At 40.8% G+C, this 19,572-nt stretch overlaps 1 protein-coding gene across 2 annotated transcripts; it reads left to right on the top strand.

Moving 5' to 3' along the window:
• Positions 1–13,258: 13,258 nt before the first annotated feature.
• Positions 13,259–18,941, top strand: NPY2R (neuropeptide Y receptor Y2). Of its 2 annotated transcripts, none has more exons than XM_027636286.1 (2): positions 13,259–13,355; positions 16,435–18,941. In XM_027636286.1, exon 2 carries the CDS (start codon positions 16,471–16,473, stop codon positions 17,626–17,628), a length of 1,158 nt encoding a protein of 385 aa, XP_027492087.1. In that variant the 5' UTR covers positions 13,259–13,355; positions 16,435–16,470; the 3' UTR covers positions 17,629–18,941. The 2 variants fall into 2 exon arrangements, with proteins under 2 accessions (XP_027492087.1, XP_027492088.1); XM_027636287.1 differs by lacking the exon at positions 13,259–13,355 and adding an exon at positions 13,371–13,531.
• The last annotated feature ends 631 nt before the right edge of the window (positions 18,942–19,572 follow it).

The raw sequence follows: 19,572 nt of genomic DNA, 5'->3' as shown, positions 1-19,572 counted from the left end.
GATCCCAGATTTCAACACTAGCACATTCTAATATACCCTCTAGACACCCACTAAATTTCACAGTGTTTGAAACAAGCAGTGGATTTTCGAGCACATTTAAACAGAAACAAATTCCCATCCTTAATTACAGAAAAGTTTTTGGTTTTTTTCCTCCTGTTTGTGGTTACAATAGATCAAGTTAAGGCTGATGCAACAGAAAATTAAACTTAAGAGCAGTAAGATAATAACTTATTTTGGTTCTTACTATTGCTGTTATATGTAGAGACATACAGAATCTAAATTATATGCAGAATAAATTGTCACCCATTAACTCAAATGCCAGATAAATAGACCGAGATTTCACACCCCCCCCCCCCCCCCCCCCCCCCCCCCCCCTTACTCTCTCTCCTCTACTCTCCCGGGGAAAAAAAAAAAAAAAATAGCCCTCCGATTTCAACCTTTTACTCAAATATAGTACATTTCTAGGGGATGTGATCTGTCCTTCTTCTCTCAGCATTACGACACAGCAAATGGGTATCAAAACTGCAACTGATAATTATCTCCAGAGGTTGTGATACCTGATGAAAATAAGTAAGTGGTAATAAGCATGCCTTGGAACAGTTAACAGTATATAAAAGAAATATCTTTTCAGTATTTTCTGCAACACAAAATCACCCTCTGGTGAGAGGGGGTGGAGAGCTCTTCCACATTTTCAGCTTTTTCTCTGAGCTGCTAGAAGGAATGACAAGAAATTTGGAGCAATGAAAAAGAACTCTGCTTCTGTGGGATATTTGGAACATGGTGGACAAGGAAAGACAAGAAAGTGCAGCAGAAAATGTTGAGTAAGGAGAAGGCAGAGTGTTCTATACTTATGGAATCTTAAAAGTGAGAGGGAATCTCTGCCAAAAGGGACTATTTGGCAGAGGGGATTATACAGTGTCCAGGACTTTTGATCCTTTAATTATTTAGGGCCAGCTTAATACCTTTATTTGAGTAACTCTTCATTCCTGAGAAAAAGTACCTGCTTGTCATGCAAAGGATAACAGTCACATCTTTAGGAAATCTGGTAACAATATTCAACTGCGTAAACCTGACTCTGATCCAGAAATTTTAATGACTGTAGCAGAACAAAGCCATAAAAATATGTTCATTAAAAATAATTCTTTTTGTGACTGCCTAATGCATTCTCTTCAATCAACATACTTCTTATTTGACTGAATTTAAATAATTTTTGAGTTCTATAGATTTATACAAAAGATCCATAGCTATTTAACACTGTTTGTTCACCTTCTTTCATTTTTGCAAAACCCCGTATTTTCCCTAACTCTACTGAAAAAACTGACATGGTCAAAACTACAAAAAAAATCCCTGCCATTGATAATTGTTCTTCTAGCTGACAAATTCTGCACCATTGACTGCCTACTGAGATGCAATAAGAATTAAACGGGTGGAAATAACTCTGAAGTGGCAGCTTTAAGCTCTAGCAAAGGAGCACAGAGCCCTATTTTCATGACAACATAGAAAATTGCCTTCTGGGTCAAACTAATAATCCATTTCACCTCCAGCAGCGGCAATAGGAAATGTTGTCCGGGGACAAGTCATGATCCTGCCTCTCTGCAGTTCATTCACTTATATTCCTCTACTACCCACCACTATACCAAGGATGCCAGCAAGTATGTTCCTACCTCTTCATTTTAGTGTCTCTTTATGCATCTGCTGCTGTGGAATTTTTCTGCTTTCTCCTTGTTTTAACTTGCTGGTACTGTGGACCTCCACAGCTTCCTGTGACAGCAGATTTCAGAAGGTAGAGCAGGTAGTGGTATTTAAAAAAAGACTTTCTTTTGCAGGTTTTAAACTGCTCTCCAACACTTTCAGTGAGTGCCCATAGGACACCACGGGACTTGGGAAACAATAGTTCTGTATTTGCTTTATACACTGCTTCCATGATTTTATAAACCTTAGCCATATCCCACTCAGCCTGGGAGAGGAATAAGATCATTAAAAGTCCCAGCCTTCTCTGATTCCCTGTAAAGGCAGCTACTCCATCCTTTAATCATCTTAGTTGCTTTTCTCTTCATTATCTCTAATTTCCCTATGTCGTTCTTAAAACATGTAAATCGGATTGTACACAGTATTCAAGATGTGGATGCACCAAGGTTTTATATTTTCTGGTTTGCTCTTACTATCCTTTCTGAGAACACTCAAAAATTTTTTGGCATTTTTAGCTGCTGTTGCATGTCAAGCAGACGAGTTCAGACACCTGCAGGTCTCTTTCCTGAGCTTCGGTTGCCAGTTTTCAGTTCAACACTGTGTAAACATGGCTTAGATTATTTTCCCTAGATGCACCATCTACATAAGAACTCATCCACCACTTTTTATTGCACTCACTCAGCAGTGTATCATCTCTCCAGAGCTCATTACTACGTATATGTAATTTGACTCCCTGCAGGAGTTCAGTGTCATCTGTCAACTGAGACATACACCCGTATCCCTTCCTTCTGCAGGTTATTGATGATGATCTTAAATAAAACTAATTCCCTACAATATGGTACTGCTTCCTCTTTATCCTGAAAAGTGACAAAGAATTCCTTTGCTCCCTACTCAGCAGCTTTCAAATCATATAATCATCAGTCCCACGGCAACTTCATTTCTTTAGTAGCTTTCTGCTAAGCATCTTATTATGGGTTTGTTGAAAATCCAAACAAAATATATCTTTGACATATAGATAACCTGTAGAACTTCAGAAAACTAGTGAAGCAGGATTTCCCTTTGCAGGAGTTTCCTTTACAGGATTTACATAGTGCAGTGAAGGCCACCACTTGTATATCGAAATGGTATTAAATCCTGCACTAATCCAAGTGTTGGCTGCCAGAAGCTGTTTCTGAGCACTGAAAAGATGAGAGGGATGGCTTTTTTCTATATTGAATTGATCCTCTGAAGATCTACCTAGGGTGGAAAAGCTTAGACCAAAACAGCCCGAGGGAAGAGATGCTACAAAATTTGCAATAAACCAAAACATATCTGTTTTGGATAGACCAAAATGAAATCCAGTGCCTGCAGAAGCCTTCTCAGTGTGGAAACTTCCTGCCCTACAGGCTCCAGGCTAGCTAGCTAGTAAGGAGCTCCAATGTTAAACAACAGCGACAAGATCATTGTCAGGGTTTCCAAAACAGCAGGTAAATTTGGAGTGGATAACTCTGTTCTCTGACCCTAAACATCTGAAAAGCAGAAGACGCAAAGGCTTTCCCTGCAGAGCTTCTGGGCTGGCCCTTCTGGAGCTATTTCTGCAATCCCAGATCCTCATATGTTTAGTTTCACTGGTTTCTTTTTGACTGGTTTTCTAGAGAAGAAGAGGCCATTCATGAAAAGCAGACAGCTGCAGGCTGTCATCAGTCACAAAGGTGAGTCTGGATCTTGACACTTTTCCCCCAGACTGAGTACCCATTTTAAGCTGTGGGCCTTGCAGTGAAGTACTGCTTAACATCACAGACCTTAAAAACAAAGGTGGGTAGTAGAATCAAAGCCCTGATTTTAAATTGGCCTTTCTTACATCACCATCTCAATACTTTCTGAACTATAACACATGTATATGGTATAAACTTTTGGGTAAAAAGTATGGATTAGATCTGGAATCAATTAATAGTTCACCAATGTAGCACTGGCAGACTCATTTGTACAGAATCAGAAGTTTGTGGATTAAGCTCCCCTAATATTAATAAAATAGTAATAACCTAAAGTCTGCTATATATTCACAAGCCTAATTTTTAAGTTTGAAATTATTTTTCTCCCCTTCATTTAGCTTGGTATTATTTATTAATTTATGATATATTAAAGTTTTACTAACATGAACCTTATTCAGTATAAATAGATATCTTCCAAAGAAAGGGAGATTATTGTTCTATTTATATCTATAAATTAACAATTACATTTGACATAGGAATTATTTTAAAATAATGCTTCATATTATAGTTCACTTTATATCTGCAATCGTATTTATAACTGTGTAATGTAGCATTACTGCACTGTTCTACTGACCTTACCAGAAAAAAGAGATCTGTCATCTATATTATTTTTCTTAATTGGGAATGTTTTTTCTATTATGCTGTGTAAAAGTTCACAAAGAAGCATAACCAAAAAGGGAATATTTCTCACTCGCAACTATCAGTAGTTTATTACTATATTGCAATAGTAAAACTAATGTAGATTTCCATAAGCATCAAACTAAATTGTACACCTCCAAATAAACATGGTAGTGGAGGCGCATGTGCCTACTGCATTTGGTAACAAGGTGAGAGGTGATGGCTTGTGGATTCTGCGAGCCACTGCTGCAGCAAGAGGTTAAAACCTTAACTTATTTGCCTAAAGAGAAGTTTGAGTGTGGTGAAGTCCTTCTGTGTTCAAGCTCATGAATTTACTGTCTTGTCCTGCAAAGTATCTCTGCAAAAGAGTATTTGATACTCAAGTTTCTTTACCAAAATAACATATTTTCACTGCAATAAAAGTAAAAAGGAGATATATAAGGGTATGTTTAAGCTCGGCAATTTCAAGGTTCCTACAAGTAACAGATTCCAGGTTGGTAGATCCTGAAGGCAGCCTAGATCAGCTGCCTTCATCAGCTAGAAGTCCTGTTCTGCTCTGTTCAAACCTGGAATCAATTTTACCTCTGATTTCAGTGGGAACAGAGTAAAACCTTTCACTCACATGTTCTTTTTAGGAGCTGAGGTTTGCTCAGCAGCCTTTGAGATTCCAAGGATTGAACTGTAGGCCTTATGCCTCCTGGCAGAAGGTACTCATATGACTCCAAAAGAGCAAATAAATGGTTTGCAAGGGAGACTCAAGTTGTTTTACACCAATGATTTCTATATCATTTTAGAGTATACGACCTCAGGCTGGCCTGAAAATATGGCACAGAAGTTCATAACAGCAGCTCCCACTTATTCTTCGACTTTTGTGGAGTTAAGGCAGATTCATGCTTATTTTTAACCTAGAAATACCTTTTTAGGGGGCTATGTTCTGCCTACTTCATAGTTTGAATTGTATTTGTAAGATCTGAGGGAATGAGATGAGCTATTGAAGTAAATCTGTTCTGGGGAAAAACATACAGAACATACAGAACTGACTGGGGGGTTTTTTGACACAGGGATGTCTGTTCTGTTCAGCTGAATGGTCAGAAATAATACTTACCTGAGAAACTGTCAAGTGCAAACCTCTGCCAGAGTAAAAATAATTTAAAATGGTGACATTAGGATTTTCAGTGGTGGCTGAGAAGACAGATATACAATTCCCGTTAGGTTTAAGGGAAAGGTTTCCAGAAACCCGAGGTGTAACACTCATGTTAATACTTGAATGCATAGTATAAGATAAAATGTTATGCAATGTTTGGAGAAAAAACTGTGTTATTTTGTTCAATGCTTCTGCCTTCTGTCTCTGACAAGGCAAATCAGTTAAACCACTGACCTTTTCTTAGGTATAACTTTTTAAAAAAGTCATAATGTGGTAGAAAATCTAAAAAAAAATTACACAAGAATTTATCAGTTTCTTTAACGATATTCACTGCTTTCCCACTATGTAGGCCAGATATATTTGCACTATAAAGAACAGAACTGTAACATTAAAAACATGCAAAACTACATGGCAATTAATCTTCACTGAGGAGAGAAATGAGGTGGTAAAGAAGCAATGCTTCTGCTTTTGAAAGCTTTTGCTTTCAAATATGAGGGAAAAGTAAAGACTCAGATAAAGAAGATCTCTCTTCTTCCACACACAGACATTAACAGCATTTTCTTCTTTTTTGGTGGTGAACAAAATTTTCTATTAGAAGAGAGAAGAGTGCATCTGATATTCCCAGGAGGAGAGATTAACAGCAGAAACAGGTATGTACAGAAGCTTGTTGGTGAGATGATATTGGGAGGAAGGTGATAGGGATGAAGGAAGACAGGAATGGATGGCAGTGTCTGTGTCCTGACTTGCAGGAATCAACGCTGGAAGAAAGCTAGAATCACGGGGAAGACTTCAGAATAAAGGGGGAGGGTGAAGTCGGAGAGTCACAAACTAAATCTTTTCTACATAACAGAAAAGCCAGGGTAAGACAGGATGTGCAGAGATACACAGAACAGAGTGGTCTCTAGTTACTCTACAAAACTCTGCTGCAGAATCTATAGAGGAATCTGCTTTTTCTGAATCTCCTCACTGGGACTCTTTGATAGGAAGATGTGGTAATTATTTCGTATAATGGCAGATCCATCTAAACCTGCCATCATCCACACTGTTAAGTAAACAATTAGGGCTCTGTGTGAATGTGTGAGATTGATAATATGACAAAAAAATTTATGGATATTAAGAGGTGTTTACAGATGAAAACCACCATTCCCCCCCCCCCCCCATTTTGGCAATTTTGGTCTTGCCATTTGATATTTTGGCCTGAGACACAGTAAATAATATCTAGGAGAAAGGGAGTCTACACGAGGAACTTCTCTGGGAGGTTCTGCACACACATCAGCTCCCCAAGTCTTTGTGAACAACAAGGAGTATATCACAGAGACATTTTGTAAGGAAAACTCTATACAATCTGCAAAGTATTAAGCACCCAACCCTGTATAAATTGTGTATCTGGAATCAATTGACACTAGGTGTTTAAATGTCACTGAGGGTCTGGGAAACAACTACTCATACACTGGATTCCAGTCCAGATACTGATGGTGAGAAAATTTACTCACACATCCTCATGATACTATTAGTGACATGTGGAATTACCTTCACTCAAGTTTAGGTACCCACAGTGTACAAACAATGAGCTGCTGAGGTCCCCACTATTGTTTGAGAAGGTCTTGCAAACAGTTGTTTAGGGTGCAATTCATCCAACCAAACATAACTATTTGTTTTAAGAGGGGATGAAGCAAGTTTTAAACCCCACCGGTTAGACTGAGTAACTCTCTCCTAGTGGGATAACTATCTCAGAAGCAAACACCTCCACCATAGACAGCCACACACAGCCTCTTGAGATGTTTTTACATTTCTGTGGGTGATCATATATCTCTTACCATTCCCCAGGACCCTGGTATGATCATTCTGCAGCTTGCAGGGCAGGGAAGTGACACTGAAGAGCAGATGAATCTTCCCAGCTCCAACCTGTGAAAACAGCACTGCAGAAGGAGCTTCTTGCTTAAAGCAAGCTGTGGCAGTCAGATGTGCTGGGTGAAGGGAATAGATCTTCAGGGAATGGTTGCAAAATTTCACTGGAGCACGAAGGAGGCTTTCAGCTGATCTGGAAAAGTGGGAGCTGACACATTTCTCTGTGCCGAGCTGGTCGGTATGGATAAGCTGTGTGCACAGATGGTGCTCTGGCTGCTGGTCTCCTAGCTGTGTGCAATCACAGAACAGTTAGCCTTCCAAACATGCCAAACTCCTACCCACTTTTTCCCAAGCCTCTTCCCATCCCCTCTCCTCCATCCTAAAATACCCTCAGCAATTAAAATGCCATCACTCTCCGCAAAATGTGGGTGTGAATCACAGGCAATTAACAAAGGAAAACCAAGAGTGCATTTAGAAAACTGCCAGTTTAGTTCTGAGTAGGAGGCAGACTCTTTGCAATCAGAGCACTTTTCCAACCAGCTAGGCTGACAAGCTTAACTTGTTCACAAATGGTGCCATCAGTTAAAAATGAGACTGAAGTTTCACTATACTCGTAGATGTGACACCTGTAATGGAAAGTATCCTGTCGGTGTATCAGCAAGGAAGAAGATGAAGCAGTTGAAACTCCTCAACATTTCTGTATACTAGTTTTAGTCATATGATTACAGTTCGAGAAGGGGGCCATACAGGTTTGCTTCACTTAGCCTAAAATTTAGTCCTTTGGTCGTTCTAAAACTGTGACAGAGTTCACAAATGAGAGAGTAACTACTTCATTTTTTCAAATTAATGATAGCAGGTATGGGAAGTGCTCTTTTCCTGTTTCTTCAGCAATTGAAGTAATTTCATAAGGACAAAAAAATGCTTACAAAGGAAATCCATTAATTTAGTGCCATGTACTATTACCAAATGACATTATTCCATAAAATACCACACAGAGGCACAGAATGACTCTGGATGAAGCCAGTGAGCATTTCAGCACAGCTTGCAAATGTGTAAATATGGAAAATGAACTGAAATAGTGTGCTGAAAACTTATTAGAATTAATTCACTTTTAGCAACATGGAGGAAAGATACTCACTTGGATCTTAGCAATCTTGTTGTTGACCTACAAACCGCAAGTGAAAAAACATTTCTTTATGTTGGATGACACAGTTTCATGAATCACTGGAAGCTGTTTTTAACTGCATCTTATATTTATGCTCACAACAAAGATGTTATGTTTTACATGGCATTACATGTCAGACAGCATTATCAGTAGGCTGTCTTCATTCATGGATGCCATTATTCATCAAAATAATTAAATTTGTGATAGGTTATTCTATATTGATTCTCCCAAGCATTTCTTCAGGACCTAGATGCCAACCACATCAACAAACTTCTCCATCTTAATGCAGGCTGGCTGAGAAAAGGTCAAAAGATGCATACAGCAAGCACATATAGTTGACTCCCTTTTGGAAAGCATGTAGATATACTCTGCTTTCCCTGCTACTAGACACTGAGGACTGAAGTGTGTGCAATATTCAAGTTCTAAGCTATATGTAAGAATCTATTCTCTATGATGAATGCTCTAAAATAAATAGAGCTTGCCTCGAGAACATATAAAAACTCTTTAGAAATGGCAACAACTAATTGCATGCTGAACTTTGAATACTTTAATGAAGTGTTACTGTCCACATTACATTCTAGAGTTTACAGAAATCTCTGTACTTAAAAAGAAGTTGAATTAAGGGAAATTAGGATTTTATGAGTTTGAAGAAAAAACTGTCTAAACTGCAAGCAACAAAAAAATACAGTCAAATGGTTTACTGCTTGTATTTTTAAATCCAATTAAATGTTTGGTCAGCCTCTTTGAATTCAGATGACAGAAGATAGATCTTAATAAAGGTTAAGTATTTCTGGCTAAGGTCTAGCAGTGAAAAGTGCATAGACAAACCTGTGAAGAAAAGACAATTCTTATATTCTCTGCAGAGGAAGGATAGCATGTTGGTAAAGAGAAGGAATAAGATAGCAAAATATATACTGAGAATATAAAGAAATATATTCTTTATATATGTGCTCATTGCTCAAGCATTGCCAAATTGGAACACTGAATGAACCCTGGAGAAAAATAATGTGTCCATTTACTTACAGGCTGTATCATAGGTATGTAAATACAAATAGCTGTGTTGGTGTTAAATGGACAACTCTAAACCTGTTATTTCTTGGATGAACTACTTAAGTGTTAACTTTCTTTGAACGAAATGTGTATGCAATGCACTACATGCTTTGGGAAGACTTTGAAACACAGCATTCAGCTCTGAAGCCTTGCCTTGTGTGGAAACAATGCCAAAATCAGTCACCATCTGAGAGCAAGCAGGCAATTGAACTAAGCCCCTGGTGTAATAGTTTCTGAACTAGATGCACTAAACTGATTGTTTAACCAGCACTGGCTGTGAAGTGCTGCTGCTAGCAAATCGAAGTTAGTACTTATACACACCTACCAATTTATCTCATTCCCCACTGACCTGTATTTATACTCTTCATCATCTAAGGCAGACTGATTACACTTTTTTATGTATACTGTTTCTTATTACTGTATTTGAAAAAGAGAGAGAAGTAGAATTGAACCTGTGAGACTGAAACTAAGCCAAAAGGGAATGAGAACAAACAACAGCTTATAAATGCATTCGAGAATGCATTTCTATAATTCACGTCTATATAAGTAGAAACTTCAGTCTTCAGCTACTTAAACACATTTGTTCTGGCCTTTTAAGCAAGTCTTTGTCTTATACAAGTTTACACCATATGATCTCTGTGTGGGTACTATTTAACAGATTCATGACACATACTCTTTCTGAAGAGATTGTCCATGCTATGAAGAAAACTTAATTCCCTGAAATCCAACTCACTCCAGGAAAATCTGCATGATTAAGGACTGGCAGAGTTTGGGTCAAGTGAGTGGCATGAAGCACAGCACTGCTTTTAAAGGTCAGTGATCAAGGGGCAGTGGTTTCTTTTAAATTCAACCGTTACAGTAAAATGAAACAAGGAAATGTTGTCTGGGGACAGGGGATGAGAGAACTGCTGCCTTTTCTGTCTTGCTGATATTCATCAAGCCTTATTTGCCCCTTCAGCAAATCTGATGTTGGACAACACAATGGACAAGGACTGGAAACCCTTTCCGAGTTCTATGACTGAAACAAAAGTCATTACTACTTCAAGTTGGGTATTACATGCAGACCTTTATTTTGCTCCTGAGAACTGGTAAACTTATAAGGAGTTGACAGAAATGCTTATTGTTCCCCCTGAAAAAAACCTCTATATTGAAAAGAATTTGACAAGAAAATTTTCTAACAGATACTGCTGCAGGCAAACTATGTATATCAAATATCTTACACCCTGTCACACATCCATAAGTGTGACTTACACTAGAAACAAGATAAATCCAAAAGGCATTTTTTTTCAAGCTGTTAAGATAGATTATCAGATTTCACCTTAGTACATATACATATTCACAGCAAAAACTCATTTATAGGGTTGCCTTAAATAGGAAGCCAAGTTTTAAAGTTCACGTAGCTTATTTATTTAGTGCAAGTCAACTTAGTCTAACTTGCAGTCTATATCAAGACACAGCAAGTGTGTAGCCAATAGGTTGAGAAATAACTATTCCCTTCTATTCATCAGTTGTGAGACCACATCTGTGGTCACAACTGGTTCAGTTTGGGACTCCCAGTGCTAAAAAGACATTGATAGACTGAAGTAAGTCCAACAAAGGGCCACCAAGGTGCTTGAGGCTGGGCCACATAATATTCAAAGCAAGGTTGAGAGAATTGAGCTTGTTCAGCCTTAAGGAAGCCAAGGCTAAAGAAAAAAATATATAAAATATATAACTACAGTTCACAACTACTGGAGCACATGACTAGGCCAAGAGGCATTTGGTACAAGCTGAAACACAGGAAAGTCTGACTTGACACAAAAATGTTTGTCTTACTGTGAGAATTGTCAAATCCTGAGATGGCCTGCCCGGTAAGGGCAGTATCCCTCACTTTAGAGACACTCAGAACTCTCCTAGAGACATAGCCTGGGACAACCTGCTCCATCTAGATCTGCTTTGAGCATAAGACTGGACATGGAAGTTCCACCCTCCTCATATGGTTCTGTGATTCAATGACTCATGGCTTGTCATGGTTTATGCGATGGAAATTCAAGTGCGCACAAAGCAAAGTATCCACAGTTGCTTTGGAGGTGGTCACTCGGCAGCACATTTCACCCTGCACAGCCCATTTGCTATTTGACTCTTTCTGCCCTTGATGTTACTGTTTTCATGGGCTTTTGGTTCAAGGTGGTGTTCATGGAACCCATTCTGTTACGAGCAATAGAAACTGCTGTTATTTATTAGCAATGCATTTTCATTAAGGATTTCAGTTGTGCCTGAACACAGAATTGCTTTGTAACTGCGCATAACATCTTCTTGCGTGGGAAGCAAGCCCTTACTGGCTTAACAACTTCTAGGAACTTGCACTTCCTGACTTCCTCCAGAAGTCTGGAAGTGTAAGTAGGGAACAGCCTTCCCTTAGCTATGAGATCCTGAGCTGGACAGATTGTAAAGCTTTGTAGCTCCTTTCACTGCACTTTCCACGACATTAGGAGCAGCAAAAAATACGTTAAGTTAGAAAGAGTGTGCAGAGTAGGGCATGATAGCAACACCCTTGAGATTAGTGGAACACCGCTGCTGACTATTTGTAAGAGAAGGAAAGGGAAGGACTGCAGACCGTTACAGCCATATATTATACAAGAGCTCTAATTACTAAAACTCATGGCATGCATTTATGTCTGTTGATAGATCAAAAAATAAATCCTACAAATAGATTGATATGGGAAATGAAATAAACAGGAGCAGGAGAATTGAAACTCCTGGTTCTTTATTTAGTCATCAAAGAAATCTATTTTGTAATAAGCTATGGGCATTCCATTAACAGTCTTAGAAGTGCTGAAGGACTAAGAGCAAGGCTCTTCCTGAAGAGATAGCCTGAATTAGTAAAGATCCAAGGGGGTTCTCAAGACATGTTTTGAATTTCAAAACCAACTCTAAATCACTGAAGTTACTCCTTGATGCTCCATTAATATTCTCTGCTGTTGATAAGGGCATAATATTGAGCTATAACAAAAGCAAGGAGCACTACTTTTGACAAAGGAAGAGCTTTTGTACAGAGTTTCCTTTGGAAGAAAAGGAGGACAGAAAAGGCAAGATTATGTTGCTGATCCTTGAAACTACCTTAAATATGACTAAATTTACCTAAGTGACAGGAAGTAAAAAAGCATTCCTATTCAGGAGAGCAGCTTCTGTAAGGTTTGGGAAGAAAATTGTTTAAGCACCAGTGCTATGCTAGCAACAGAGAAAAGTCTCCCAGTTCCTATTCTTAGAAGCTACAATCAGGGTGGAAGGACCATTTGGGGAATCAGGTCTTCCAGATATGCACTGAGAAGACAACCCCTTGAATAACAGAAGTTATACCTAGAGAGAGGCATCAGATATGCAGTAAAATACTAAGCAGAACCTACTGATGGATTGATATAACAAAACTGGACCCTACCAGAGGGACAGCAATGCTGGCTGGAGCTAGTTCTCAGTCAAGCTGGCTGGAAAGAGGCCTTTTTTGAAAGGATATTGATACAGAACCAAATAAAAGCAGCAGCAGTAACTATTGTCTTTACCTTTCCAACCTCGTAAGTAAATAGGAAATATTTTATTTTGCTCTTGGCAGAATATGTAAATGCTTTATTCATCCTTACACCTGCTCTGGCAACAGCCACATCCTCTTCTGAGGAAGAGCAAATCTGTGCAAGCTAGGGTGCTTGCAACCAAGAATTTCAGCAGTTGTTTGCAGCAAAGGCTGCCCCAGAAGGCATCTTCGGGACCGGGAAAACTAGGAAGCAGGCTCGGGCATGGCGGCGCCTAAACCAGCTCAGAGCTGGCTCGACCTCCCCCCCTTTGGAAATTCCTACTTTCAGGCCGGCATCACTGCAGGTGTTGCCTCCCGAGTGAGCAGCTGCCGGCATGTGCCGGCACCGCTGCCCGCACCCCTTTCCCCCGCTCCCGGAGCCCGGCGGGCGGAGCCGGCGCCGCGTCCCGCCCGAGCCCAGCCCCGGCCTGCCCCGCCCTCCCGGCGCGCGGGGGCCGCCGCCGCCGCCGCCGCCGCCAAACTTTCGACGGGTCGAGCGGCGCTGCTGCCCCATCCATCGCCCGGGAGGAGAGAGCCGCCCCGGTGAGTGGGCGAGGGGAGGGCGGCGGCGGGACCGTGCCGTGGGAGGCGGGAGCAGCCGCCCCCGCTGCGGAGTGAGGGGGCTCCGCTCCGCGCCCCGCCCTGCCCTGCCCTGCGAGACCGGCTCCTGTGGCTGCAGCCGGCGGTGGCCGCGCTCGCCTCCCCGGGGCGGGAGGAAGGTGAGAACGGGAATGGGGGGACCGAAGAGCGCGGCCGGCGCGGGGCCTCGGCGGGGTCCCCGCAGCTCCCGGGCGCGGGTGGCTCCCGCCGGGCGCGGGTGTCTGTCCACGGGGGCGGGAGGGCAGCGGCGCCGCACCCCAGAGGCACGTCTCTTGCCGCCTTCCCTCCAGCAGCCCCGGACCCTTCCCCAGCGCAGGCACTGCGGTCCTGGTGGGAATGCTGCTTGCTAATGTAATCACGTATTCCGCTCTTTCTGCCTACTTGCGCTCAGAACCGATGTAAATCCTCTCTGGGCCTTCCTCTGCCGAAAGTTAGGCGCAATTTGATGCCTGCCCATGAGGATCTGACTGCTGAGGGGAAAAGAAATTGGAAAAAACCCCTAGTGTGGTGCAGTATGCAAGGTGTGCCAGTAAATGCACACCTAGAGAGTTTATACCAAAAAAAAAGAACAGAAAGGGTTCTGTCAAACACTGTGTGGTCTCAAATGCCATCTCAGTTTTATCCCCATTCTTTGAAAGAAGCTGATATTTTGCCCATGTAACTGTCACACCGACAATGTGAAACTTGTCCAATTTATTTCATTGCTTGCTGACATGCCAGCTCATCTCTGCTTGAAACCGTGGTCGTCCCTTCCCTCTCCCTCAGCTTTGTCTTATTGACAAGACCAAAGTATCTTTCATCAGCCCGAACAGGGCAGTTAAAAAAGTGTCAGAACAAAAGAAGGCTCTGCTAAAAGGGAAGGGTTGGAAGTAGGAGTCAACAGAAAGTCAGGCACTAGAGAAATGGGGGAAAATATTTTTGGGAAGAAATGTTTTTTGGCTAAGCTACATCATTCTGACTGGATTTATGGCAAAGAAGGGGAAAAAATGTGAAATTTGCCATCACTCTCACCCTGCTACTTCTGTGTGTAAATATGACCAGCTCTTATTTTGCACTGAAAAAATTATGAGATTTTAGAGCACCTGACAGTCGTGGGACCTCATCAAATCTCTAATCTAGCAATATATGCAAGCATAATTCCTGGATGTAGGTACATAGGTTGAAGGAAAATGCTCAGCAGAGTTCTGAACTACTGCATAGCCTTGACTGTGCAAATTGTGGTGGATCTCTTAAATTTTTAACCTGGTGTATTAAAAGTGTATTGATGAGGAATCCCTTCCTGCCACCCATGCTTAGTCTAGTAGATGAAAATTGATTATATTGCTAAAATCAGCAGGATACACCAGTATGAACAGCTGGCACATCTCAGCTGATGTATCTTGGGGTGTTTTACATCTCAGGCTTACGCTATTAATTGTCAAGTAAATGTAGACTAAACAGTATAGCATAATTTTGACCTGTTTTGTTGGGGGAAAAATACCTTTCAGTTCATGCAGTCGATCCGTTGCTTTTGCAAAAAGAATTTGCACTGAGAAATTCTTTGGGATATTGTGTGAGATGGAACCAAATACAAAGGGCTCAGCCACCTGCTGGTAGTCAGTCCTCCTTTTTCAGTTTGGAAACCACACTGAAGGATGTCACTCATAGATAGTTACTGGGAACGGAGGTAGGGATGAAAACATACCTCGGTTCCTCTGAAACAATCCGCTGAAAATGGAAGGAAGAAAGTTGATCTGATTGAAAAGAAAGGACAAGAATTTTAAAAAAGGCATGTGAATCCAAACACATTAATAGCTAGACTGTTTTTTTAGGCGGACCTGAATTTGAGATGGGTTAAGCTGTGTGCAACACCTGATGGCAAGAAAGTGACGTTTCATCTCTGCTCTTGTTTTCCTTAGGAGATGTATGAATGGGAAATAGAGTGACTAACTCAGGTTTGGCTTTCTCCTCAGTGGAGTTTTCTTGGTGAGCCTGCTTGGCCCAGGAAATTTCTTACTGTTTTCCCAGGTCAAGGCAAGGAGTTGCCAGGTGTGTGGTTCTTGCTTAGCATTCCACTGATTCTCTGGACAGTTTCCAGGGGAACATGCGTGTTCTGCCTAGGACTGAAGTCCAAGTCAGCAATTAATTGTAAACCATCCATATGTTGTGCCTGCTGAAGTCTTAGGGCAACACAGAATTTGTCTCAGGCTGTGTAAGGAGGGAAACAAAATGAGATTTTGATGCTGATGGTGAAATTCTTACTGACATGAGCAGGGGAATTCTTTGCTCTTCTTTACGACTGCAGTCAGAAATGAATGCCTGATTGGCAGCCTCCGAGGAGCTGTGTTTTCTCAAACATAACACAGAAAGGGAATATTATGTATAACTGTGTTTTAATTGTTTCTGGGGTTGATTTCAGCATGAATAAGTTACACAGTCATTTCAGAGAGATTCTATTATTTCAGTTCTATTACAGTGATATTTTTACTTGCCTTGTGGCACAAACTGTTCTAAAAGAAAGTTTCTTAAAGAAAGATCCCAGTAATTAGTTCACTGCTACTAAGGAGGGCCATAAACCTATAAGTATTTTGTGACTATTTAAAGGAAACACTTTTTGTTAAGGAAAAATCGAAAGATTATTATGCTAATAACAGACTGGATGGTGCTATTCCATGTAGAATTCCCATAGACATTAATGGAAGTTATGTGCTAAATCAGCAGTAGTTTTAGGTAGTGGATTGTAAAAAAATGATATGCTGCCTAGCAGGATCTTAATACTTCTGCATTTACTTAGGCAAACTTTGTCTTTAAAATGCTTTTGAAATCTGTCCCAATTTTCAGCAGGAGTCATGCCTGAATAATATTCTGGGATTGGCCTTCAAATGTAAGGGCAACAGAATTTAAATATATTAAGACAGATCTTCTCTTAATCCTGTGATGTAGTATGTGGGTCAGGAAAGAGCTGTAGCTTTAGCTCGTTGCTTCTTGCCTTAGCCAAAGTGGACTAATCTTTCTGCTTGTTCTTGTACTGTTTTGTTTTCAGGGGCAGCTCTGTGGCTCAGACCAGGCTGCTGTAAGGATGGGTCCCCTGGAAGCAGTAGGTGAAGAAAACCAGACAGATGAAATGAAAATGGAGCTGTTCACCAAGCTGTACTTGCCAAGATACACCACACCGCTCAATGAATTGGCTCTGGACCCTAAACCAGAACTGAAGGACAGCACAACACTAGTTGAAGTGCAGATAATTCTCATTTTTGCTTACTGCTCCATCATCTTGTTGGGGGTGATTGGAAACTCCCTCGTGATCCACGTGATCATCAAGTTCAAAAGCATGCGCACGGTGACTAACTTCTTCATTGCCAATCTGGCTGTGGCCGACCTGCTGGTGAATACACTGTGCCTGCCCTTCACTTTGGTTTATACGCTCTTGGGCGAATGGAAACTGGGCCCAGTGTTGTGTCACCTGGTGCCTTACGCCCAGGCGCTTGCTGTTCACGTGTCCACTGTTACTTTGACTGTGATTGCTCTAGATCGTCACCGCTGCATCGTCTACCACTTGGAAAGCAAAATCTCTAAGCGAATCAGCTTCCTGATTATAGGAATTGCCTGGGCAGTCAGTGCCCTGTTGGCAAGTCCTCTGGCCATCTTCCGCGAGTACTCGTTGATTGAGATAATTCCTGACTTCAAGATTGTGGTTTGCTCTGAGAAGTGGCCAGGAGAGGGGCAGCTCAACTATGGCACCATATACAGCATCTCCATGCTCCTGATCCAGTATGTGCTGCCGCTGGCAGTCATCTCCTATGCCTACACTCGTATTTGGACCAAGCTCAAGAACCATGTTAGTCCTGGGGCAGGGAGTGACCACTACCACCACCGGCGTCGGAAAACCACCAAGATGCTGGTGTGTGTGGTTGTGGTGTTTGCTGTCAGTTGGCTGCCGTTTCATACCTTCCAGTTAGTCAGTGACATTGACAGTCAGGTGTTAGACCTGAAAGAGTACAAACTAATCTACACAGTGTTTCATGTCATTGCCATGTGCTCAACGTTTGCTAACCCCCTTCTCTATGGCTGGATGAATAACAACTACAGGACGGCGTTCCTCACAGCCTTCCAGTGTGAACAGCGGCTGGACTCCATCCACCCTGAAGTATCAGCAGCTTTCAAAGCCAGGAAGAAACTAGAAGCAAAGAGGATTCAATTCCCTGGGGACTCTTTCACACAACCTACCAATGTCTAAGATGTCTGACTTTAAAGAAGAAATCAATATGTGGTGGACAAAGGGATAAATCCATTTTGATACATGCATTTTTAATGCATAGTTTTATTCACAAAGAGTGAAAGAAAAGTAGCAGGAAATCAAGGCAGGTGCTATGGTCTGGGGGGAGTTGATTGATATCACGAGTATGTAACTATATGACTACAAGGAAATAAAAGGGAGAGGCTTTGTTTATGGCTGTCTCTAACAGAGTAAGAGACCCTTCTATTCCTCCCATATCTTTTTGATAAGTCTAAATGACAAGGGCAGAGTGTGCTGGTTTTGCTAGAGGAAGGCAATTTGTAGCACAGGAATACTGATGATGGGAGCAGGTAGTTTTTATATTGGATGTGGACATCAGGGAGAGCAGAAGTCTGCCAGGACAAAGAAGCCTGTCTGGGTGGGAATGGGCTGTGCTGGTTAAAGCTCAAACTTTTCAGGTCCCTTCTCTCCCACAGGCATCTTTACAAAGACAGGGGAATTAAGAAGAGAAATACATTATTTTTTTTAAACTTGTACTACAGTGGTTCAAACATTTGAAGTACATTAGGGGGTAAAAAAGAAGAAAAGGAAAAAGGAAAAAAAATCACCATACCCACCCAAACAACACATTCAATGTGAGGAAAGGTTGTTTCTATATAAAATAAATTGTGGGTTTTGGTCAGCCAAATGGGGTGAAAAGTTATTCCTTAAGAATTGGCTGTTATGCTGGTGAGAAAATCACGAGCCTGTGACTTATCAGTCATTCCCTGCAGATTCCTCCCTTTCATTCTCCTCTGGAAACAGTTCACAAATGCAGTGTTTTAAAGTGGCATTTGAGGGCAGGGAATGCAGGCTCAGGTCTTTTGTGAGCACTTCATAAACTGCCAATATTTTCGTTTTCAGGACCTGCTTAAATGTCTAATGTGTTATTAACTCCACAGGCTTTGAATTGTAGCTGCTTTCTGCCTGGATAATAAAACAGCAGATAATTTTGATCCTCTGGAAAGGCTGTGAGATGGTAAAGTGCTTTTCATTATTGTGGTTTTATGTCACATACTCATCTCGTCTTGGAGCTTTTTCCATCTTTAGTCTTTGCAAAAATTAAGAAATTCTGAATGACTGTAACCTAATAACAGTGTGCTATGTTTATGTGATAACAGTTATTCTGCATGCTGTAGTTAATAGTTAAATTCCTTTTTTTGCTCAGGTATAAAATTTTAATCTGTTTACTGTGTTGCACACAGCAATGTTCAACTCTTCTATGTCTTCGTTCAGCCTCTTTGAACTCATTAAAGAGATGAAGAAAATTTCAATCCATTTTTATTTCAAGCTGCTCTGTTGCTTATCTAGAATAAAACCAAGTGTGATACTTTCACTTGAGCCTATTTCAACAGTGACATTTCAGCTGCTTCATTTTTTTCACTCAATTTTTTGTTGTTCCTAAATTCATTGTGTTCTCTCTTACAAATTAAAACCCAAAAAAACTCCAGTACTGAAATGTTTGCAATGTAATAAATAACATCACGTCTTTATCAAGTGGAGAAATTAGTCTTTTTGTATTCAGTATTCAGCACCATCCTTTAAATATCCATGAAATCATTTGGACTTGGATTTTCATGAGGAGAAAAGGGAGATCTGGAGAATTAGCTAGTGTTTACTCAAGCAGGGAAAAGTATCCATCATTCTTAAACAGTTTTACCAAAATAGATTAATTCTCTGCCATGTTCAGAACATGTTATTGTCCACAAGTTATTTTTGTCTGAATATTAGTAATATCCAGAATGTCAGCTCAAAACTCTTACGGGTGAGGAAGGATTACAGAAGTGTGCAATTACTATGGACATCAGTCACATCTATCAGTTTCAGTTAACTCCGAACCCTTCATCAAAAGTATTATTACTACAAATAGTCTCCTTTATTTAAAAAGCAAATGGTTTAAAAGTT

This window comes from Corapipo altera, unplaced genomic scaffold, assembly GCF_003945725.1.
Source record: "Corapipo altera isolate COAL_440 unplaced genomic scaffold, ASM394572v1 22b, whole genome shotgun sequence".
Taxonomy (NCBI): domain Eukaryota; kingdom Metazoa; phylum Chordata; class Aves; order Passeriformes; family Pipridae; genus Corapipo; species Corapipo altera.
This window is presented reverse-complemented; position numbering and strand designations above follow the sequence as displayed.